General features: G+C 39.6%; 1 protein-coding gene across 1 annotated transcript; it reads left to right on the top strand.

Moving 5' to 3' along the window:
* Positions 1-1,109: 1,109 nt before the first annotated feature.
* On the top strand, positions 1,110-24,967 carry Gpr37 (G protein-coupled receptor 37). Its single transcript, XM_008824879.2, has 2 exons — positions 1,110-3,050; positions 24,029-24,967. The coding sequence occupies exons 1-2, from the start codon at positions 2,034-2,036 to the stop codon at positions 24,842-24,844; spliced, it is 1,833 nt and encodes a 610-aa protein (XP_008823101.1). The 5' UTR covers positions 1,110-2,033; the 3' UTR covers positions 24,845-24,967.
* Positions 24,968-25,411: the final 444 nt, after the last annotated feature.

Below are 25,411 nucleotides of genomic sequence, written 5' to 3'. Positions count from 1 at the left end.
GCATTAATTTACCGTCACTGCCCCAAGAGATGAATGCAAAATGCAAAAACAGGTTCTGGAGGTCAGAGATCAGAAGTCAGAAGTTGGGTGGGGGGGATAGAACATTGTCCTCCTTTGTCAGTGAGCTCTCATCCCTTTTTGGCTTATGGCCTGACTTTCTCCAGACCCTCCTGCCTTCCTCTTTTTGGGTCCCTTATGTGCTCACTTAATAACTTACAATACTTTCCATCTCCAACTCCCTAACTGAATCTCACTGCAGATTTGCCATGTGAACACACATTCACAGCAGTCAGTGATGAGGATGACAGCTTTTAGGCTTCACCACAACTACCACATGTTGACTATATGTTCTCTCGTGCCTCTAGATCAATTCTTCTGTTATTACCTTTGTCTCCATTTCACAAAATGTTTATTTCTTCCTCTCTCTTTTCCTAATTTGACATCTGTCTATTTTGTTGCTTATACCATAATGCCTATACAGGGTCATAGGTTTAGCAGAAATGTTGGAAAGGCATGGACAGCGGTTCTGGAAATTCGGTTTCCTCCTGCTGTCAGCTTTCAGTTCTCAGTCCTTCATTAAGGAGGCTGTTATCCTTGTGCTCTGAGTGGTTGAATGTAACTCCTGGTAGGATGTTCCCAAGTCTGTGTTAAGGTAAGAGTGGAGCCTTTTTACACTGCCCCCGCCCCCTCATTCTCTATGAAAGAAAGCCCTAAGCCCCATTTCTTTCCAGTACTCCTTCAGGAGTACATAAGGAGCTGACAAGCTCACTATTCTCTGGGTAGGCTGAGGCCCGCGCATGCGCACCAGTTGTTGCCAAATGAAGATTACAGGTCTCATCCTTTCTACTCTCTCCAACCATCACCCCCACCCTCTAGCCAAGAGATCTTCCGCTCCCTAGCGACCTGCGAGGTTAGGTCTGGTTGGTTAGGATATCGAGGGAATTAACCTATGCAGCTCATCTCTTCGCCTCCAGCCGCGCCCTTGTTCCCTTGTGGCTCCCAGTTCCCCCGAGTGAAAGCCACTGAAACCCGCTTGAATGAAAGGTGTGTGGGATTAGTGTGTGGTGAAACCACCAGGGGATCCTGTCTCTCCACAAACCAGAAGCTCTGAAAGCACGAGGAGGACTAGAGGGAGGAGACCAGGAGAGGAGCGCGCGGTGGCGGAGCCGCAGGCAGTGGCCGGGCCACCTCCCCTCGCGACCACGCACCGCGTTGCCCGCCCAGGGCGGTTCCAGGCACCACCGTCTCTGCCTGGGCTGCGCCTGCTGTGTCTATGACAAGCTCCTGCAGCCGGCAGCACTGTGCACAAACCAGCAGCTCCTCCTCTCTCCAACCCGCATCTTCCCGGTAGGGGCGCGTCGCGCAGCTGTTATCTATCCCCTGGTCAACTTTGAGCTGGAGGAGCAGCAACTTTGACAGTGGCCGCGGGTTTCGAATCTGGCTTCTCCTTAGCAACAGTAGCTTGAAAGTCTCCGGAGTTAGGCGGGGCAAGAGTTTCCCGGTGTGTCTGCGCTGCCAGTTTCCAACGCGCACGCAGGCAGCCAGGAGTGGAATTGTGACAGCGAGTTATCTGGTGGAGGGGGACTTGCTTTTCTTTCTCTCTAGAGACCTCGGATTGCAACTGGATAACGCAGCACGCAAAGGATGTAAACAGCAGAGCAACTGTTCTCAAGAAGGCAGCAGCCACCCAAAGGCAGGGAGGAGCACGGGGGCTTCCTCCGGGCTTCGCCCAGTTGCAACATTAGTCGACAATCAGGTGGTGTTTGCAACTTTTCAAGGTCAGCCAAGAGGATCAGCTACTCCTTCGGGTGCACGGAGCTTGGATTGGGTTTGGTTGGGAAATGCACAGGACGCCAAACAAGGAAGGATTGTAGGGGTGTGTTTGTGACCTCCCCCCATCCCCATCCCCTGCTGTCCCCGCTGCCTTGGCGGCGGTGAGTAGGTGACATGTGTCTAACTCTCAGTGCCAAGTCAGGCAGCAGGTGTCGGTGCTAAGCGGGAGCCGGGCAGCTGGGTGCGCCCCTTGCAGAGCCATGTGGGCCCGGGGCGCGCCTCTCCCTGTCACATCGCTGTTGCTACTCCTGCTGCTGCTCAAGGTTTCTGTCTCTGCTGCCCTCGGCTTTGTCCCTGCGCCGAGGAACGGAACTTGTCTGGGGGAGAGCTGTTCCCCACTGATCCAGCGCCGCAGCAGGGATGTCTGGGGACCCGAAAATTCTGCCAGAGATGTTCTGCGAGTCCATTCGCCCAGGGAGAAACTGGAGACAGAGGTACGGGGAGCGACCTCCTGGGACCTCTCCGCCGCCAAGGGTGATGACACAGGTGTGAGTGCAGGGCGGGAGGCACCTGCTGGACCCTTAGGACTTCCGACCAGGCCTCCAGGCGCCCGGAGGTGGAAAAGTGCTGGGGTTCAGGAGTCATCTGGAAATTTGAGGAGAAGGGACCCCACGGACCTCCAGCTCTTCCTTCAGACCTCTGGGGAGGAAGAGATAAGTCCCAGAGGTGCTGGCCTTTCTAGGCACAGCCAAGAGCAGAGTGTGAAAACAGAACCCGAAGCCAGAGACCTCTTTTACTGGCCAAGGAGAACTGGGAAACTGCAGGGTTCCCACCATAAGCAGTCATCTAAGACAGTCAATGGGCTGGCGGGGCACGAAGGGAGGACAATTGCGCCCCCTGGCAGGGCACTACCCCAAAATGGGTCCTTGGGCGACGGGGTCCATGAGCAAGGGGGTCCCAGGCGGGGAAACAGCACAAACAGGCGCATGAAACTGAAGAACCCCTTCTACCCACTGACCCAGGAGTCTTATGGAGCCTACGCTGTCATGTGTTTGTCTGTGGTGATCTTTGGGACAGGTATCATTGGTAACTTGGCGGTGATGTGCATCGTGTGTCACAATTACTACATGAGGAGCATCTCCAACTCTCTCTTGGCCAATCTGGCCTTCTGGGACTTTCTCATCATCTTTTTCTGCCTTCCCCTGGTTATCTTCCATGAGCTGACCAAGAAGTGGCTTTTGGAGGACTTCTCATGCAAGATTGTGCCCTACATTGAGGTAATGCCTTCCTGCTACTGTCTTTTCCCATTTCTGGAATTATAGCACCAAAGAACTGCTGCTGGGGGCACCTATCTGGCTGGACTTATTTTTTTCTCTGGGTCCTTTCTCCTAATCTCTTTCCAGTCATTTATGATTGCATATAAAAATAAAAAAAAGACGGCACTTTTGCTAAATCACCCTCAAATTCTTCTGTTCCTGGCCTATGGGGGGAAAATGATGAAGATTTTATTTGTAGAATTGTTTGTGCCCTCTGAATATGTATTATGGTATTACGTATATTTTGTATTTGACACCCATCAGAGAGCCCAGGGTTAAATGCTGCTCGGCCATGGTTATCCTTATTAGAACCTTGTAAAATTGGGGCAAGTTCCTTACCTAAGCTCCAGTACTTCAATGTGATCCCCTCCCCCAGAAGCCCATTAAATACCAAAGCTGTAGTTATATATTTCTTTCAAAAAGGAAATCAACATTTGTTTGCCAGTTGGCCTCATGATATGTTAGTAACTTCTCAAATTAGTTTAAGTGTCTGGCTGTCTGCCAAGGTACTCCTTATAAATCCTTAGGTCACTCCTCCTTGCTCTGTGCTTCCTTCTCAATTTTCTAACAGTTTTCTTATTTTTGAATGGATGTACTTAAGCAAAAGTGAGACTATCCACCATGACATGTAATCTCACATTCCCAAAGTTATGAGCTTGTGATGGTTATGCAGAATGGATTGTTTAAAGGGACTTACTCTATAAGATTAGAACACTTCTGAGGGAAAAAGTTAGGTTCCAAACTTTGAAAATGAAAATAGTTCGAGTAAGCTTTTACTACTTCATGCCACAGCTAGTGTACCAGCCATTGCTGTGGTAGTTGGATTTGCTCTGTAAATTGGCCTCTCTTTAAACACCAGCTTTGGAACTTGCTCAAGTATTTTGCTGCCAGTTGTGTTTTCAGCCAGCTGGCCCTTGATTTTCCCCATTCAGACTGACCATTTCATTTATGGAAGCAGAAGAAGGGAGACTGTAAATATTCCAGAGCCCCCTGATCCCGTCTGGCACCAGGGCCAGTTGACAGTATGTTCAACAATGTCCCAAGGCTTCAGACTCCAGCATAAGTAAACAGAAAACAGTATCTACTTAAAAGGACCAAAGCAAGAGACCTTCAGTCATCCTGTTAGAGGTCAGATGCAGAGCCATTCTATGCCTACTAAACCAGCTGCTGCTACTTACTAGGATCCAGCAATCTCTGGTTGCCAAGCATGGAGTGTCTCTGACACTGGCATTTACTGGAGAGACAGTTAATTCTTTACCTGAAGAGGAGATAGTTGAATTTTTGTAAGAGAATATTTTCCTACTTACAAATTGTCTTTTCATGGCTGATTTTAGTTAAGCCTTTTCTGATTCATTTGACTAATGTAGAAGACTTAGGAAAGAAAGGGATAAAAAACATTAATGAAGTGTAAGATGACAGGAGAGGAAACCCAGTAAGAAGGAAGTGTGTGATCTTGCCTCATTGGAAATGTACTGGACAGGTAGACCTTTATGCTTAAGCTGAAAAACAACAGAGAAGGCAGAAAAAAAAAAAAAAAAACTTGGGAAAGAAACAAATGGCCAAAGTTCTTGAAGGAAAACTACAAGTGAAAAAAATTGTATCGAATATAAGAATGAATATAAAACTTGGGTTAGTTTAATGAGATCTAATTTTTCATAGTGATGGTGTTTATTATGCATTTAATTTTCTTTTTCAGAAATTCTGGGAGTTTACATTTTTTTTCAGTTTATTGTGTTTTGGATATTTTTAAATAAGACCTCGATATAGTCCAGGCTGGCCTCAGCCCCACTTTGCAACTGAGGATGACCTTGAACTCTTGACCCTCATGCTTCCACCTCTGGGATTTTGGGATTACAGCTGTGTTCCATCATATCAACCTGAGAAATTTTTTTTTAAATGTGGTACTTTATTCCATTTTTTTCCAGTTTTCAATTAATTTTTCTCTTTTAGGCTACTTTCTTTTTACCACTATTTCTATTGTTAGTAAAAACTTTCTTATATTCTTTGTAGTTTTGTTAGTTTTCCCTAATTTTTACAGCCCTTTCTGTTTTTCAAATATTGAGATTAGGTTTTATTTTTTTCTAGAGAAGCAAATGCTTGACACAGTTTGCTTGTTTCTATCCTTAAAAAATTGATTCCTATTCCATATTTTTTGAGTCATTTTCCCTGTATCCCAGCTGACTGGGAACTCACTATATAAACCATCCTGGCTTTGACTCACAGAGACCCTCCTGCCTTGGCCTCCCCAGCTCTGGGATTAAAGGTGTGCAGTACAGCACCCAGTTTATATTACACATTTTAAAAACATACACTTTTTACTATTATGGTATAAATAACAATCAATATATTACATTTCTATATTACTACATTTTATGCCTCTGAAATAATTTTACACTACATTAGCATACTTGTAGAAATAATTGTTGAACCATAGTGTCAACTTCCTCATTCCTAAGAATAAGAACTACAGTCCAAATCTCAAAGCATTTATGCCTCCACGTGGACATGCTCTTTTCAAAGAAATAAGAGGGATTTAGTGACTGTTCCAAGTCAGACTGCTGAATAAACAGACCATGAGATGGAGATTTTTTTGGGGGTGGGGGGATAAAGTTTATTGTGGCGTGTTCAAGTTCAACATTTGTTTAGTATTGGCATGGAATGGGCAGAGGGAGAGGTGAACTATGATTAACTTGCCACAAAGACCTCAGCAGATACCATGGGCACCTCCGAGCCTAGGGTAGTCAGGAAGAGATGCTCTGAATTGAATAACAGGTTCTTTATAGTCTATAATGAACTCATCATTGGATACATACTGCTTCCAAGAATGAGCATTACCTTGAATGGATCTCTTTGGTGAAGGGACATTCCTAGAGAGGGGTGCAGCCAAGAGCTGTCAGGTACATTTAATCCCAGCAGCTGGGGTATGCAGTGCTTCATTCTCGAAGGAATTGGACTGGGGGAAGTCTGATTGGAGGACCACAGTATTCACTACTCCCGCTTTACAGTTTCAAAGTTAAATTAGAAACAGGACAGTAGTTCACACTCCTCATTTTAATGATGAAGCAAAGGAATTAGCAAATACCTAGGCAGAAGCACCCAGATCCTTAAGATTAAACACTCTACATTGATGTTTGCTGTTTAAACATGTATAATGCAAAGTTGTATCCAATGAGTGTTTTGTTTGCTTGTTTTTTTTAATATTTTATTTATTATTTTCATTTTATGTGTATGAGTGTATTGCCTGCATATATGTGAGTGCACCTGTGTCGTGAAATGCCACAAAGGTCAGAAAAGGGTATCAGATTCTCCTGGGACTGGAGTTAAGGATGGTTCATAGCAGCCATGTGGGTGCTGGGAATCGAACCCGGGTCCTCTGCAAGAGCAGTCAGTGCTTTTAACTGCCGAGCCATCTCTCCAGCCCCTGTTTGCTTGTTTTAAAAGTTCTACTTCTTTACACCTTTTGAAAAATATTTCTGTATCTATTAGACAGGAAAACAGAATAAAACCAATTAGCATTATTTGGTATATGTGAAATTTATAGCTTTTTCTATCATAAATTTAACCCCATTCTTGCAATAAATTCCACAGTATGTAGCTGGTTCATGTTTTGAAAATTGCAATAACCAGGGCAGGACTTAGTGGTATACACCATTAATCCCAGGACTCAGGAGGCAGAGGAAAGTGGATCTTTGTGATTTTGAGGCCAGACTGCTCTACACAGGGAGTTCCAGTCCAGAGAGTCAGATAGTGAGAGTATATCTCAAAAAATAAATTGCAATAACCTGAGATAAGTGTATCTTTTAATATTTCAAACATAGTTGCTTATATGATGAAATAAAATTATACAGGTCAATTTTACATTCTTAAAACTACAAAATGTTTTAGACTGTCAAAATATTGCAAATATATTACAGTTGTTCAAACTTTCTCCCAAGCCTCCCTCAATATTTTACCTCTTTTTAAAAATGTTGCTTTTTAACTGTTGAGAATTTTATGCATGATATTGTCTTTGCATTATTTCCATCCCTCCATTCCCCATCCAACACCTCCCTTGATCCCCACTCCTTCTCAATTTCTTGTTCTCTTCTTTGCTTATTATTGTTATATATACATATGTGCATATGTTTATATATACATATATATTTATATATTATGAATTGAGTTCATTTAGTGGTGCTCATGTGTACCTGTGTTTAGGACTGATCACTTGGGAATATATAAGCTCTCAGAAAACTAGACCCTGGAGAAAATTGATTCCCCCTTATTGGTTGCCTGTAGCTCTGCATCCTGAGGTAGGATCCTGTGATAGTCCCCCGATCAACTTTAGCCTGTCAACTGGTTTTGCTATTATGCAGATTTCATTAGACTACCATACTGATGAGATTTCATTGGTGTGTCTTCCCTACCATGTCTAAAATGCATTAAATAGCCTCAGGTCCCTCTGACTCTTACATTCTTTCTACCTCTTCTGCAATGTTCCCCAAGACTTAGGTATAGAAGTTGATTTGTAGATGTGTCACTTAAGGTTGGGCCCCACAGTCGTGTATTTCTGGGTTTAAGCAGTTGTGTAACTTTGTAATGGTCTCCATCTGCTATAAACAAAGCTTCACTGATGAGTGGTGAGAGGTCTATAAATATATTTAGAATATCATAAGAATTACATTGGTCTAGAGAAGTGACAGAATTAGGTTCTTCTCTATGATCTACGACCTCTCCAGACATATGTACTTGGCTATGTTTATAGCACCACACATGAGTTCTCTCCCATTGACTAGGTCTTAAGTCTAATTAGACAACTGTTGATTAGCCCCAAGATAAAAATACCACTGCTGCACCAATAGAGATTTTTTTTCTGGACTTATCACTGTTTGGTTCATAGGCTTTACAGCTGGGTAGGATCATTGATTGGTTTTCTCCCTTGGCAGCCTGAATGGTATTTTTTGAAACTATGAGAGCTAGTCTTCAGGGAGGAAGCATCCAAGTCAGTTGCAGTTCAATTGTTTCTCTTGACTGCAAGGCTTCTAAAAACTTTTTTTGACATTTATTTCTTTAAAAATAATTCTGCATTTTGTAGCTTTTCACATTTTACTTATATTAATTTTATTTTGGGGGCTGTTTATTCTTCTGCAATCTTCTATCTTGTTTACTTTTTCTCTTCTTCTGTAGCTCTTTTTGTTTACCCTATAGTTTGAGTATTAGTAAAATCTCAAGTGTTCAATGAAATTCTGAGGAGAATTGAATTTGTATAAAAGATAGGCAACATTTTTTTAAAAGCAGGAACTATAAAGGTCTTGCAAATTGCATTAACTTTTGTTTATTTAAATGTGTAGGTCTAAGTTTTGAAGACAGGACCAGCTTCCAGGGTCTATCATAAAAAAGATAGCTTGATATTAATATGGTCATGAGTGGGAATGTGCTACTCTGGTTGATAATTTCTTCCTCCCTATGCCAGGGTTATTATATCATAAATCTCATAAAGATCAAGGCAAATGGAATGCCAGGAAAATTGGATAGGAGAGAAAAGAACCTGAATGGATATTGCAGCTATCATCATAGACACTATTTCAAAATGGTCTATCACATAGTATCAGAAAAAGTAATACTCAAAGTGTATGTATGTGTGTGTGTGTGTGTGTGTGTGTGTATGTGTGTGCATTATGTAGATTAGGGCATGGGTTGCAAAAGGAGACTGGTACAGGAGCTACCTAAAATACCAGTCACTTAAGGATCTAGCAAATGTTTAAAGCCAAATAATTTAGGCACGGAATATGACAGCTAGAAGAGTGCTTTGCTCATTAGTTGATGGACAGAAGCCAGTCCAAGTCATGTGTCAGATGATCCCAAACCACTGCCAAACAATTACTTGTGTTTGGACATTAATTATGGGTTTTAAATGATCTAAGTTCCTCTGCAGTTTAAAGAATTTGTTCCTTTGTGGAAGGATGAAAGATTTCCAGTAACTCTTAAGCCATCCCAGATCCAACTGTGCTTTTATTTTACTGGGATGCAAGATTCCTGTGTAGAGATAACGATGGCCCCAGGGAACACACTTCCCTGGGGATTATGGTCAGGGATAATTTGTGATAAATCTGGAATCTTTTCTCAAGAGAAGAGATGGCATCTCCAATAGCATAGAAATATAGGTTTCAAAGTGTGTGAAACTCATGATTCTTTCATTGCCTAAGTGTGTAGTCAGTACTCATGAGTAAGAGGGCTTAAAGATGTCAAGGCCACATGAGTATGCTGCTCTGCACAGATTTTCTTAAACCCACATTCAAGTAATAACACGTTTATCACAGCAGACGTGACATTTGATTTAGTGGTGGATTAGCTATCAAGTATTCTGATGGACTTTTAAGTGGAAACATGCAGTTTTATGAGCAATTTGAAAGTTACTAATAATATTCTCAGGGAAAAGGGACTCAGTCTGTGACACTGCTGTTTAACAAATATTTTATGACTTCCCATTAGTTCCTTTGTAATCATTGTCTACATTTACATGCAAGTGAAAATATTTAGCTGATGATTCCAGTAAGAAAGAGAAATGTTTTCTTAACATGTATTATTATTTATATCTCTATCCCTGAAGAGTATACCATGAATTTAGCTGAATTTGAGTCTTTATAAATTTCAGCTTTAAATAACTAACTTGGTTGTAATGAAAATAGACCCTTCTCTAAAACTTGTCAACGAAGTAGAGACAAGGTCAGGTATTTTTCTTCAGTTCTTCTCTAGATTTATTTATTATCTGACATTCCACTTTTAAGGGTTATTTATAAAACAGCAGCACCCAATAACTGACTTAGAATGGTTTGAATAATTCATTAGTTGCTATGATCCTTTTGCATATATGTCGTCAGGCACTCATTGATTCACCACACATTCATTCATTACACATTTATTAGGCTTTGCTTCAGTGAAAGGCACTAGGTTAGGAATTGGTAGGAAAAAGTGGGGGAGGATAAGAAGTAAAAGTTTCCAAAGATGAACATCACAGATAAGCTATTGTTATTGAAGTTTTGGAAGAGAGGTATAATGTTCTACAGCATGACAAATACTGTAACACAAGTTTGAAGGAAGTATCAAGTATGTTCTTGAGTGATTATAGACGGGTCAGGTCACAAACAATGAGTTTTGACCAACGTTGGAGAAATCCAAGTGAAAATTACAGTCTCTATAATATTTTGTTCACTTATTTTCTTTTAAAAATATTTTATTAGTTAATTTTACTTAGTATGTATGTTGTATAACTATTATGCCTGCATGTATGTTAGTGCATCCATGGCGTGCAATGACTGCAGAGATCAGAAGAGGGCATTGGATTCCCTGGAACTGGAGTTACAGATGGTTGTTATGTGTCATGTGGGTGTTAGGAACTGAACCTGGGTCCTCTGCAAGAACAGCCAGTGCTTTTAACCACTGAGTCATTTCTCCAGCCCATCACTTATTTTCTTACTACTAATTTAAATGCCTCCACAGGTTGGGTTGATGACAAGAAGTGACAATTATGAAAATTGTTTCATTCTTGTTTTCCTATTGTCATTAGCTTTCTTGAGATATAAAACCAGTAATAACTGGCAAAATAAGGAAGCAGAGATGAAGGTTCTAGAAAATTCTTTTTTTCTTGTAAAAATTTTATTGAATTTTTGTGTATTTTATACAAATCATCGTAATCAAACTTAATCATCTTTATACGCCCTTCCCCACTGGCACCCTCCCATAGCCCCCCACGTCACTGGAATTCATACATTCTGTCATTTGTGTTAAGGTCTATCATGTCAAATTAGTGTCCCCAGATGTCCCTCAGTGCAATGTTATCCACTGGGGTCTAAGCAGCCTATCTAGAATCTCTGCCTTTAAGAAGACAAGTTCTTCCTCACCCAACAGTAATCAGTTGTCAATAATTCTTTCAATAAGATTGGGGCTTGTTGCCCATTTCCACAGTTCTGTGCTGGGGTTTTGCCTGCTTGACTTTGCATTGGTCTTGCGCATGCTGACACCATTGCTGTAGATTCGTATGTACAAGGTTCAAGGAGCTTGTAAAACTGTATTTTCATATGGCCATGCACTTCCTCCCCGCTCTTACAATCTTTTTGCCCCCTATTCTGAAATGGTCCCTAAGCCCAGGGTGGGTGGAATTTAATATGGGAGTCCTGTCCAAGGACCCATGCTCTGTAGAATCTTACTCTCTATACTTTGGCCATTTATGACCTTTTGTGTTACTGGCCCCCTATTGCATGAGGGAGCTCCATTAATGAGAATTAAGAGATGCGCTTGTATCCTCTTTATCCCTTCTTCTATGTTCAATGAGCCTTAGGTGTAGAGGTTGCATTTGTAGATGTGCCATTTATACTTGGACAATTCACAGACGACGTCTGTGTGTGACCAGCTGTGGAACTCTGTAATAGTCTCTGTTTCAAAAGAAGCTTCTTTCTTGAGTGGTAACTGGGATACTTAAAATACAGTTTATGTCAATGCCTAAAGAGCTATCTTTACTTCATAACTGTTAGTACTTATTAGCTATTCAGATATAAAATAGAAAATATGTTTAGGAATTTAATACTACCGCACTGAATCCTTTTTCCCTGACAATCTCAAAACCACTCATTGTCTTTAATTTTACCTTTGAGAAATTAGAAAGGAAGGCTGGACATAGGTGATACTTTGCACATTATTATAGAGTGGTGGGAGGGAAGGAGGGAGGAAGTATAAAGAATGGACTTTTCCAAGAACTGAGCTAATCTCTTGAGTGCATGCTCTAGACACTTACCCTGAATGTCTGAGGGGCTTCAAGGTACCCAAGTATGTCAGTTAAGCATCTTTCAGCAAAGAAAAGAAGAAAATGTGCCTTCAAAAGCCAAAGTGATTTGAACTTATGAGTGTACTCAAAGCTGATCAGGGACAGTCTATCTTGTTCTTCATGCAAAAAACTACATAGAATTTTCTCACCTTTAATGACAGACTTATATGTTGCAACCAGATTTAATTGTGTTATATTGGAAGCACATGGACCTGCATCTGAGACTGTGGGAGGAACGAGATGGGCTGGCATCTAGGCACCAAGGTTTGCCTCTGATATTGTGCCCATGTTCCCATTCTCCTGGGAGACTTCTTTCATTTTAACTTTCTCCTCACCATAAGAACTTAATCTGTCAAGGTCCTTTAATTAACTCAACCTTGTTGCCAAGACTGATTCTTGAGTATTCTCATTAGAATATTATTCTCTCTGCCAGAAAAGATGATCTCATAAAAAAATTCATAGTAGAGGATGAAATTACTACATCTTCAAATACGGGGCCTTTCTATTTGAAAAGTGGCTATTGATTTTTTTTTTCAGTTCTTTTTCATAAAACACATGCTATAATCTTAGTACCAGGCTTGTTCTAGAGAATGGATCCTTTCTGTTTGTGAGTTTATGATGGCGTTCAGTGTTATTTTTTGCATAGTTGGATGGTTCATAGAGGTAATGAGGTCAAGCTCATTGTTTTCATCCCTACTAGAATGACTTGTTCTCATTAGTCTGTGACTACTAAGTATGGTTACTTTGTTGCCTACTGTTATAACACTCTCTACCTACAAAACTCAGGATTTTATCCTTTGTTCAAATTTCTTTCTTATAGGAAAAACAGTGTGATAAATTAATTCATATCAAGATGCCAGAATTTCAAATAAGAGGACTGAATGGAGAACAGCTACTTCCTTAACAGATTACCGATGATAGAATTTTAGTTAAAAGTAGAGAAATTTCATCTTAAAATATGATTTTATCTAGCATTAAAAATGGGATAAATGTTCAACTACAAAGAATTCTGTTTTTAGTTTAGACTCACTATTGTGTGATTTGATGTCAGTAATGACAGGAGAGACCAATGAGAACCAGCAGTGTCTCTTGGATTCTTACCCAAGCACTAGGCTAAGAAACTAGAATTCCAGGTCATTGGGAGATCAATATAGAGTATCATAATACAGCCAAGAATTATAAATTGGACTGTGAACTTGAAGGAAGTATTACACTTTGAAATGAATTTTTAATACTGGGAATAAATGTCAGATAGAAAAATTTCTTTAGATTGGTTCACTCCAGGAATATAGCTTATATCTTAGAACAAATGGTGCTGATTTTGCTTCTTTTCATTTTTTAAAAATTAATGGATATTTGACAGATATACAGTTGAGTAATATTAGATAAGTTATAGTTATTTTTTAGATATAAAAGGAATTTACTGTGTCAACAGAGTTTGTAGTTGAAAGAAAACCTCAATCAAGCTGAGGCTATAAAGGGAAAGAAAACAATAAGATCAAGTCAAGTTTGGGGGTGGTATGTTGATTTTAAGTAGTCTTATTTGATTTTTAAATAAGAATGAACTTGCTATCAAGCTTAAGCAACAGAAAATAATGTAAATTGAGGCAAAAAATAATGGTAGCTGATGTTCACAATATTTTTTCACTGATTAGAAATCACATACAAATGAAATAGGCTAGGTGTCAGACTAAATGGGTTTTTTGTTATATGTGGCTATGTTAGATAGAGCATCATTCATATTGCAAGGGCAAGAAACCTTCTCTTTGTGGAAGCATAGAGAACTTTCATTCCAGAGATGCTGCATGCTTGTGAGGAGTAAGGCTTATCTCCCAATTTGCACTGTTTTGGGTTTGGAAACACTAATAAACGTGTGTTTCTACATCATTCTCATTACCTGTGCTAATGCTGAAATGAAGACGTTCTGATGAAGGTAATATTATTTATATCCATCGATCAGCAGCAGCTCTGTGGAATGTGTGTTGGTGTGTACTGTTGTTTTACTGGTGAAGTTGCCCTTAAGTGTTGTAAGGATGAAAATTATGGAAAATGCAAAAAGAAGCCAAAGACATACAAGTTCAAGACATTTAGAGTTTGAAAGGAAAGTGCCCTGTGCTCACCCTGTTTCTTCCTGACTGGGTATTAGTCCTGTAACTGCTGACTTACAATAGCTTGCCATTCATGACCCAAATGAATGGATTTCTCAACAATAATGCCCTTGTTTTCTAGAATTACTTGTAAACAAAAGGCACTATATAAATAGATGTACTAAACTTTTTTGATATAAAAAAAGTTGAGTACAAGTTTTATGACTTTGTTTAAAAATGTCCCTATTTTATAGAAGATTGTGTATTTTAGTCAGTTCTTTTTCTTTAGTTTGTAGATTCAATTTCATGTGATGGACATTACTTAGAACAAAACTGATTTTTCCCCAACAGCAGTATCACTGATTTCTATAGAAAGTTTAGTAAAAGAGTTTTTGAAATAAGTGTTGTATTCACATAATGTGATATCTGTTGGGTGTCTCACAACCTGCTCTCCTTGATAGTTTCTTGACTTCGTGTTTGTAGTGAGCTTTTGAGAAATGGAGCAATAACTTAGAAAGCATCTCTATAGACCACTGTTCTTGTAAAATACCCATATGCTGTTCATATGTGTATATATTGTTTTGTTTCTAAGTATGTGTGTGTTTTGGGGTATGTGTGTGGGTATATCCATGTAAATAGTGGTGCTCACAGAGGCTAGAAGAGGGTGTTGGATCTCCTGGAGTTGGAGTTACAATGACTGTGAGCCATCCGATGTGGGTGCTGGGAACTGAACTTGGGATCTCTGTAAGAGCAATCAATGCATGATTCCTGACCTTCGAGCCATCTCTTCATCCCTTTTATATAGTTTTATAAAAGATAATTTTGTAGATTTCCATTCAAAGTAATGGGTTTCAACTTGACATATTTTGTATGCATCACCATATTTTTTCTCATTCATCCTTCTTCCCCTCCAACTGGAAGTCGTTCTTCTTGCAGTTTGTCCCAATTTTTGCTTCCTTATTACACATATGCCATTATTCATTTCCTACCTCCCTGAAGACCACTTCTTGACATTTTATGATCCCCTTTATAGTTTCATAACCTACGCACACATATAAATGTATATATGAGTGCATATATACACATATAGATAGAATTAAAATCCAGGTTCTACATATGAAAGAAAATGTAGTATTTGTCATTCTGGTTCAGCTTATCTCAATTAACATAAGAATTTCCAATTCTATCCATTTGTGCAAATGCCGTGATATAGTTTTTCCTATTGACCGCATAAATTTCCTTTGTGTGTATGTACCACATTTTCTAGCCATTCATCGATGACAATATAGACTTGTTCCATTTCTGGCCTATTGTGAATAATTAGCAATAAACGTGGATGTGCAAGTATCTCTGGTTATTGACTTGGAGTTCTTTGCGTATATGACCAAGAGTGATGTAGTTGGGCTGTATTGTCATTCTTTTAGTTTTTCTTTTTTTTTCTTTTTGTTTTTAGGAACCTCCATACTGATTTCCATAATGACTTCACAAGTTTTCCTTCTCACAGTCGGTAAATAAGATTTTTTCTTGCTAGCATTTGTTGTCCTTTGTTTTCTTGGTTATAGCCATTCTGACCAATGGAAACTGAAAGCAGTTTTAATTTGGTTAAGGATGTTGTATAGTTTTTCAAGCATTTATTGGTCATTCACATTTTTCCCCCAAAACTGTCTACTCAGCTCCCTAGTTCATTTATTGATGGAATGATTTTTTTGGTGTTAATGTTCACAGTTCTTTATGTATTTTCAACATTAATTCCGTCTCATACATAGCTGGCAGTTTTTTCCCACATTCTGCAGGCTCTCTCTTCATTTTGCTGATTGGTTTTGTTTTTTTCTCTGTAGGAGATTTTTAATTTCATGGAATCCCATTTGTAAACCCATGCTGTACTTTTTGAAGTCCTTTCCATCTGGTGTTAATGAAGCTTTCTGCAGAGCCTAACATTTCACTGAATTAGAAGCACGAACAGTAAGATCAATGAATCCAATTATATCTTGATTTATAAAGTACGAATGGTGAACATATGTGATTACTTTCATTTGTTGTGATTTTTGGATGAACCTAGGAAACTGTTGACCTTCAGTTTAAGTTATAATAGATCTTGCGATACTTGATTGATGGTAAGGAAGAAGGCAGTTTCACTCTGAATCTTTCCCTAAAGACATACATTACTGTCACATACTTTGCTGGTATAATTTCTCCTCATTGGTGAAGCATGGCTGTCTTAAACTGATCAATATTATGACCAAGCAGAAATCTGGGACTCAAGACATCATAAATATGCATTTACCAGAGGGGTACAACATTTGAAAGTCAGAGCCTATCTATAAGTCTTGTAACTAATGAATTGAGTTTATCTAAATTCAGTCTTGTCAGTGGTGATAAAGGACACTCTGAAGACCCATGCAAGTTATAGGCATATGACTATATTTGTGTTGTTTTATTATAAGACATTTGCAGCAGTTTGGTTAGCTTCTTTAATAAAGTATAGATGACAACTCTGTAAGTCATTCCTCAAACTTCCATTATAATTTTAAAATTCTCTATTTCTTTTTTTTTCTTTCCAAAGGTATCAATTCTTCTCAGAGTCCACAATGAATGGAGAAATATAACTGCCCTACTTCTTAATAAGGCAACGTAGTCAAGGGGAATATGATAGTTCATCTATCGTGGTATTAGATGTGAACTACAATATCTGGGTCATTCACTTGTATCAGTTTCACCCTGATTATAATTAGGAATAAAAATTTTTATATGATTCAAAATAGAATCCATTTTGGATTAGTAAAACATTTAAAATATAGACTATAACACACCTCTTATAATGAGTGATGTAAACCTGCAATATTCATTCCCGAGTACTTCATAAATCTCCAAATCAGCAAATATTATGAAAGCATTAGATTTATCTCTAAGAGAGGATCTGAGTAGCCATTCAGACATTAGATGACCCTATTAATGACTAATAGATGAAGTGAATGACCTTTGCTCTGGGCTCTTATTTTCCTACACAGGAGCAGATCTTTTAATGGGGGTCACTGTACATGCTAGGAACCACAGAACGCATATTGAGAGCTAAGTTTTGTGTGGACTTCAAGGTTCTCTTGTCTCTATGCTCTATCTTTGCAGCTCATGGATTTGAAAGCATTCTTTAAGATATAACTCATATCCCTTCGACCTTTGCCCACCAGGAGCTCTGCTGTTGCTGGTGGCCAGAACAGAGGTATACAGCAGCCCTCCTTGGCACAGGGGCCTGGTGGCTGTGCCTAGTCTGTGGAATCACGAGGCACATGTTCAGAAAAGAAAAGAAAAGAAAAGAATAGAAAAGACATAAGTCATGACTATCTTGATTGTAAGCATGTAATACAAACTGCCAAACTCCAAGTTCATCCTAGTTTGATAAGTTAAGCAAAACATAGAGGGTTTTTTGGGGGTAAGAATTGGATCACCTCCTTCATAAGTGTATATGATGGGAGATTTCATCACTTGGTCAGCTTGGGAAGCTAGCTAGAGACCCATAGCAATTTCTCTTGGGGAATATTTGGTAATTACTTTTCTCTTCCTGTCTCCTTAAACTGACTCCTTCAGTTGCTACTTAAAATCATGGGTCTCTCTCAGAAGAAACACACTAGAAATTGTAAAAAGTCAAGTCTGTCCATCCTGGAAAGCCATTCTGTATATAAACCCACTTGGGTAGCAACAGGTAGGGGAATAAAAAACAAACAACTTCTGGGCTGATATCTCTCATGGACAAAATAAATATGTGATTTATTCATCATGGTTCCTGGAAGCAAGCACGATATATTTTATAGATTCTGTCCCAAATGTGTGTTTATATTCATATGGATGTGTTATTTATACATATGTGTGTTTAAATGTGCATATGTGTGTGTGATTTTGTGTGTGTGTGTGTGTGTGTGTGTACACAGCACTGAGTTATGCAACAGTTTCTTTGTCTATAAATAGAGTTAAATAAATCAGTAAAGATAGTAACAGTACAAGACTGATCACAGTGGCCCTTAAGTCCATACATTGCACTGTGGCTGCAGCCTCCCTCTGTCAATCCTCAGTGTGGACTTTCACTGAGTCTGTATTAAGCCTTGGAGCCATGCTGTAGGCGGCTGCAACTGCCTGAAGCCTCCTTGCTCTGGATCTTGATGTCACACAAGCTAAAACATCTTTGTGCTGTTACTCTGGGATGCAAAGAACAGCAGGACATTGTACTTTTGGAAGAAAGAACTTCGAGTTGTTTATTTTGATTCCGTTGCCATTTCTAATTTTTGATGCCAGTCTTTTCAAAATGCTTAATAACTTATTTTCCCCAGTATTTAAAATGTTCTGCTTCCAGCTTTCCTCTGATCTTGAAATTCTCAAAATGAATAGTCTTGTCTATCAAAAGTATTTACAGTTTCTTCTTTTGTGGCTGTTAATTTATCTTCCGTTGCCGTTTAATTCATTGGAGACTGCATCTCACTGAATCAACATCTCAGGCGTTGCTTCAAAGTACCATCCAGCTAAGCCAACACTTAACAGCCTTCCTCCTGATAGTATGCTTCATGGCGATACTGAATGTTAGCAATCAGATATGGTCATTAAAGGCAGAGGAGCCAACGATCATGATACAATTTTATAATTATGTATAATTGCACTATTCATCTTGGTAGAATTTTTAATAAGCTGTAGGTAAACAAGTCTATTTAAAAATTGTGAAGGAAATCTTTTCTTGTCATGGTAACATTTAGGAATTTAAATTACATGGATTGATTTCATACTTTACACAGAAACCAGTTCAGTACTCCTGATTCTGATGATTTTTATAAATTTATTGTTGGGATAGATACAGCTAATTCTTCACATGTGTTCAAGCCTTCTATAAATAGTTTGTGAAATTACTGAGCAAGAGCCTCTGTGTATTTCTTTTTCTTTCACATCAAAAACTATAGTGCATGAGTGAATTTTCAGAAATGATCTGAAGTAATCGGACTGTGGATGGTGGCAGCTGGAGAGCAGAGAGGTCTAGGACCGGCATTTAGGCTGCGATTGCTGTTGGCAACTACGTTGAGGGGCTGTCAGTTTTGGGGTTATTACAGCTTTCCCCACTGTTCCCCTTTGTAACTTTTCTGATGTTCTTGTAACCTTTCCATGCTATTCATTGTGTTTCATCTGAATATTAACTGTAGAACATGCTATCAGACAGAAGTACAAATTGGAAATAAGAAGCTAGATCTAGGAGTTACTTGAATTTTCCATATGAAAGCTGGGAAGGATTCCCCTACGCATTATCTCTTAAGACAACTACAGAATCAGACATAGTTCATATTCTAACCTGATACTGAAGCCTCAGAAATATGTTTGACCATTTTCAAGTATAATAAAGTAAAAAAAAAGTTCTGGAGGGAAGAGCTGGTGCACATATATATGCTACTTAAACTTTGCCCTGCTGTCTGTTATCTGGTGAGATGCACTGTTTGGAACATGGAAAATGTTTTGCTCTTTCAAGACCAGGAGTGTGTTCTCACTAAGCAGCACAGCGTTTGCAGTCTCCGGAGCTGGCACTCCAGCACACCCATTTAATACACATCCACCCACATGCATTTGTTCTGATTCTCAGGAAGTGCTCTTTAACGGACTTGGTGTTAGGGATGAAAATGCTAGCACTTGTCATAACTGGTCCACATTTTGGAAATCTCTAAGCTTATAATTAGGGAGAATAAGAGCTAAGATGCTATCTACTGTGTGTTTTATGTTCTTCGTAAGTAATGACAGAAAGCTTCCAACAAGTAGATGTGCTGAGCCTCTAACACTATATCTTCTCAGAGTCTCTGTTGCTTCTATATTATGGAACTTTCCTTTCAGTAGAAATGCTATGCATAATTTATAAAGGATGAACAGCATAATGTCTCAGGATATTTATATTTGTGGACTGACTGGGCATATATTATGTGGACTGACTGGGAATATATTATAACAATGATGACAAAGTACCGTGAGCAAAGATTTGCCTTACTGAGACTACATATAAAGCTTCCTTCAGGATTTGCTTATACTTGAGGGTTTGAGAATTGTTTTGTTTTGTATTCTTTAAAAAAAGTATTGTATTTACTATTTTATTTTATGAGTATATGAAAGTATGTAAGTGCACCTGTGTTGTGTAATGCCTGTGGAGGTCAGAAGAGGGCATTGGATCCCCTAGAACTTAAGTTACAGATGGTTGTTAGCCCCCATGTGGGTGCTGTGAATTGAATCCAGGTCCTTTGTAAGAGCAGTCATTGCTCTCAACTGCTGAGCCATCTCTCCAGCTCCGTGTTTTACATTCTTAAAAGAAACTAATCAAAAACATTTCAAGACTTTTAAATAGAAAAAGATATTTTATAAGATCTATAAAATAGAGTACTATAATTTCCACATGATATTGTTTGATGGAAATCTTTGGATAATGACAAAACTTTTGCAGATTTCTCCTAAGACTGGTGATTACTGACACTAAAAATGTGTCGTTATTGGGGTTATAGAGATGGCTCAGAGGTTAAGAGCATTGGCTGCTCTTGCAGAGGACCCAGGTTCAATTTTCAATTCTCAGTACCCACAATGCAGCTAACAACTGTCCATAACTCCAGTTCCAGGGAATCTGATGCCCTCTTCTGACCTCTGACCACAACATGGGTGCACCTGCATGCAGGCAATACACTCAAACACATAACAGTTAAAAAATATATCATTGTGGATCAGTAGATTATATGCATATGTATGTATATATATGATATTTAAGGAAGACTGAAAATTTCAGAGAACAATAATTATGGCCATAAGCTCAATCAAAGACTCTTTGTCTGCATTGATTTAAATATTTTTATGTGTTTTTCTTGTCTTTTGCTTTTCATATTGTACTTCATTTGCAGATTTTTGTCCTCCAGTAATGATAAGAATGGTCACAATATGGGTCCAGTGTCCTTACTTCCATATCAGAACTCAGGGACAGTGTGATGTATTGTGTGTGGGAAGCAGAGAGAGTATTTGACGGACCCCGTGAAGCAGGTTGGCACAGCTCCAGGGACAGTGGCGGCTTGAAGGCAGAAGATACACAGCAAATGTCTGAGCACTCTATGATGTGGCAAATAGCTTTCATTTTGCTGTCATGATCCTTAAATTCTAGAAACTGATATTAACATGATACATTTTATTTCCTTTCCCTATTTCCAAGTTATGATATACAACTGTTTTTAGCATATTGCCGTGAGAAGGAGAAAGGAGGTGTACACATAGGTGGGGGTCTGGGGCAAAGGCCAAAGCATTCCAACCACATGAAGACTTTTTTTTTAGTGTCATGTTTTATCTAAAATGTCATTAATACCTTAAGTTTCATTTACTGTCCTTGTTTAAATCTATGAGTAATGATTACATGTATAAAACACTAAATTATTTACATTTCAAAACAAGTATCTGAGTAAACCTTATGCTCCTGGGCAATTATTGGGCTCAAATTGTGACTCCAAGAGCACTGCTTCCCTCGTAGTTGACTATGATCTCCTTCAGAGACCGCTGCTTCTTCATATTTCTTCAGTATCAACTACAGTACTTGGCCTAGAGTTAGTATCAACAAATATGTACTCGTGTTGGATATATATCTCTTTGCCTCATTCAAATATATATGATGCTTAATCAGCATTTTACAGACAAAAGATAGTAACTGTATATCGGTAATTTTTGCAATGCTGTGATCAAAATATTTGATAGGAACAATTTAAGGGAGGGCACATTTATTTTGGCTCATTGTTTTGGAAGGTTTATTCCATTGTTATTTGGTTTCCTGTGCTTGGGCAGAGTATCATGGTGGTAGGAGCCTGTGGTAGAGGCTTGGGTGGAACATTGTGGTGGAGGGAGCCTGTGGCAGAGGCTAGGGCAGAGCATCATGGTGGGACCCAGTGGCTTAGGTGTGAGCCAGAGCATCATGGCAGCGGGAATCCATGGCAAAGAAAGCAAATAAAGAAGGAAACAGGAAGAAGTTAGGTGAGATTTAGCTCACTTCTTGTGACCTTAGAAGTGGACAACTTCTTATTCCAACTAGGCCCCACCTCCTACCATTGACAAGTTGTCAATAAAGCCACTACATTATGAATCCATTAAGGGATTAACCCTTTCATTAAGTGAGAGCCCCTGTGATCTAATTGTTTCTGGAAGTGTCATCAGAGACAAGCACACATGTGCTTTGGTGGTCCTTCCAGTGTTTCTGGTTAAGCTGACAACCAAAATTAAAGGTTGTCACATATTTAGATTAGGAACTTGTATTTACATTCCTGGAGAAGACTTGGTAGTGAAGAAGACAGACATATGTTTCTAGCTCTAACTGCTCATTTACTTCTATGTCTGGACCTTAAGCACACGGAATAAGGACTTTTGATAGAGTTCCCTACATGACCATTGTTAAATGTTTTCTGATGTGAACGGTTCCTGTACTGGGACATCTAGACATCCCACTCAGCTCCTTTATGGATTTTCCTTGGTTAGATTTATATGCAATATTTTTGCCTTATTTATTTCAGCATCTCATTCTCTTTACATTTGAGGATGTTTGAATTTGAGTACTTTTTTTCATGGTGAAGTCATGATTTGATGCTTTACTCTGTAACTTGTTTTTGTAGCATGTGAACTCATAGAGGTGGTTGTCTCTTCTGAATCATGGTTCTCATGCTGTGCATCATATTCCCTAAACTCTATAAGGGTTCCTCTGAACCATGATTATGCAGTGCATTCTTCCAGAGGGTTTGTGCTTGCCCTATCTGAAATGACTTTGAATTCCATTCTGGATCTGTTCAAGCTCTGCAATTGGTTTAAATTCTAGAGCTCATGCCATGTAAAAAGTCTAGCTTTAAATAATGCATTTTTTCTCTCTCTTTTCTCCCCAATTTGCCCAGATCTTATCATGTGGTTAAGTTCCTCACATATTTTGTTTTTGTGCTTTATACTCCTAAGGTTGTTGGTATTCATTAATGTCAAATTCATAAAGGGGTCTTTGTCCTAAACCCTATCCATATAAAAAATTAAATTACCTATTATTTATTTGTTTATTGTTTATGTATGCATGTGCACATATGTGTGTGCGCCACAGAATGGAGTGAGTAGAGTTCAAAGGATAAGCTGCAAGTTTCGATTCTCTTGTTCTAGCAGGTGGGTCCCAGGGGATCAAACTCATCAGCCTGGGCAGCAAGCACTCACTGAGCCATCTTGCCAATTCTCTCTTATGTACTTTAGCCCCAAGTTTGCCTTCTACCTCTATATACCTGAAAACCTGGCAGGCACTAGGCACCAAACTGCCTGGGAAGCCTCATGGGAAGGAGGGTGTGTTAGTGGCCACATTGGAATTTGTTTTCTCAATGATTTAGGACTGTGTAGAATTTCTCTGGCATGTTTTTCAGAAGTGTCTGCCTTTGAAAAGAACAGTAAAGATATATTTTCGCATTTAGGAGACACCGGCAGTCATTGAGCTTGTGGGAAATAATAATCTCTTGAGTGCTCCTTGCAGGCACTGTTCTGACCCCCACCCTGGAATGCATCATTTTTCAATAATCAAAATGAGACACTAGCCAGTCTTTGTTCCATATCTAGATGTCCTCGTAAAGGCTGGCATTTTCATGGTGTCTGAAATTCTTAGAGCCTTCAGAGGTTCTTATCTGTAAAAGAAAAATAGCATTGGACTTGCCTGACCTTTATAGATGCTTCTGGCTCTTTCTCTCTCTCTCTCTCTTTCTAATGTGGGTGTGTGTACATCACCCCTGAAATACTACAATTATACTTTACAATTTTACTTTCCCTTAGGCTCACAATGATTTAGGTAAAGTGACTAGCCTACTTTCCCTTCCCCTTCTCCTGTTCTGGCCTTTGCTCTTCGCTCCCCTCTTGTCCTTCTCTCCCCTCCCCTGCCCTTCCTCCCCATCTCCCACTCCCTTGTGACCGCCTTCCCCACTTCCCTTCCACACTATCTTGTCTACCTCTCCTCCCTCCTGGGTTTATTGCCCAGCACTTTGAGCTCTCAGAACCTGTGTATTTTGTGTCCCCCACAGGTGGCTTCTCTGGGCGTCACTACCTTCACCTTATGTGCGCTGTGCATAGATCGCTTCCGGGCGGCCACCAATGTTCAGATGTACTACGAAATGATCGAAAACTGTTCTTCCACCACTGCCAAACTTGCAGTGATCTGGGTTGGCGCCCTGCTGCTGGCACTTCCGGAAGTTGTCCTCCGCCAGCTGAGCAAGGAGGATTTGGGGTTTAGTGGCCGAGCTCCCGCGGAACGGTGCGTCATAAAGATTTCTCCGGATTTACCGGACACCATCTATGTCTTAGCTCTCACCTATGACAGTGCGAGGCTCTGGTGGTATTTCGGCTGCTACTTTTGCCTGCCTACGCTTTTCACCATCACCTGCTCTCTAGTGACTGCCAGGAAGATCCGCCAGGCAGAGAAGGCCTGCACCCGAGGGAACAAGCGGCAGATTCAGCTGGAGAGCCAGATGAACTGCACAGTGGTGGCCCTGACCATTTTATACGGGTTTTGCATCATTCCTGAGAACATCTGCAACATCGTTACGGCCTACATGGCCACAGGGGTTTCTCAGCAGACCATGGACCTCTTGACCATCATCAGCCAGTTCCTCTTGTTCTTCAAATCCTGTGTCACCCCGGTGCTCCTTTTCTGTCTCTGCAAACCCTTCAGCAGGGCCTTCATGGAGTGCTGCTGTTGCTGCTGCGAGGAGTGTGTCCAGAAGTCGTCCACGGTGGCCAGTGATGACAACGACGAATACACCACGGAGCTAGAGCTCTCGCCCTTCAGCACCATCCGCAGGGAGATGTCCACGTTCGCGTCAGTCGGAACTCACTGCTGAAGGCATGGACTTGGTCTACTCAGATTCATTTGACTTTCATATCCTGTGAAAGTATTTACTTCATGTTTTTCCTTACAGGGGAACCATGCAAAAAAAAAAAAAAAAAAAAAAAAAAAAAAACAAGCAAGGAAATACACATTAACTACTATAGAACTAATTTTGCAAATTAATATTTATGCTCTGAGGAAAAAAATGTTTCTATTTAGTTATTTAAGAAGAAGAAGAAGGCCAGTAGTTTCAGATCATTTTATCTGGTATGGTGCTAATATTTTATTGAAAAAATTACTGCACCTTAACAATATTGATTGTTAGATTTCTTTCTTTCTTTTAAACATATAACCATTGTGTATGGAAGACAGCCCTGTGGTTTTGTGTTTGAGTTGTGATGGAAATTACATTGTATCTCAGATGATTTGTACTTAGAGTCATTTACAGAGCAGCAAAGCAGCGCCAAATAAATTCCACTTCATTCTTTAATGTGACTGTCAGTCTACTTTTAACCAAGACTGAATAAATCTTTTAATTGCCTTAAAGACACAATTACTGTTTCTATGCACAATTTAAAAC

Source organism: Nannospalax galili, unplaced genomic scaffold (genome assembly GCF_000622305.1).
Source record: "Nannospalax galili isolate Female #2095 unplaced genomic scaffold, S.galili_v1.0 scaffold449, whole genome shotgun sequence".
In the NCBI taxonomy this organism is placed as follows: Eukaryota; Metazoa; Chordata; class Mammalia; order Rodentia; family Spalacidae; genus Nannospalax; species Nannospalax galili.
Note: the sequence above shows the minus strand (reverse complement) of the source record. Positions and strands in the feature narration are given on the sequence as shown.

Coding starts and splice junctions, on each gene's coding strand:
- Gpr37 (XM_008824879.2), top strand. CDS start 2,034: ATGTGGGCCCGGGGCGCGCCTCTCCCTGTCACATCGCTGTTGCTACTC. Junction 3,051..24,028: donor AGATTGTGCCCTACATTGAG/GTAATGCCTTCC, acceptor TGTCCCCCACAG/GTGGCTTCTCTGGGCGTCAC.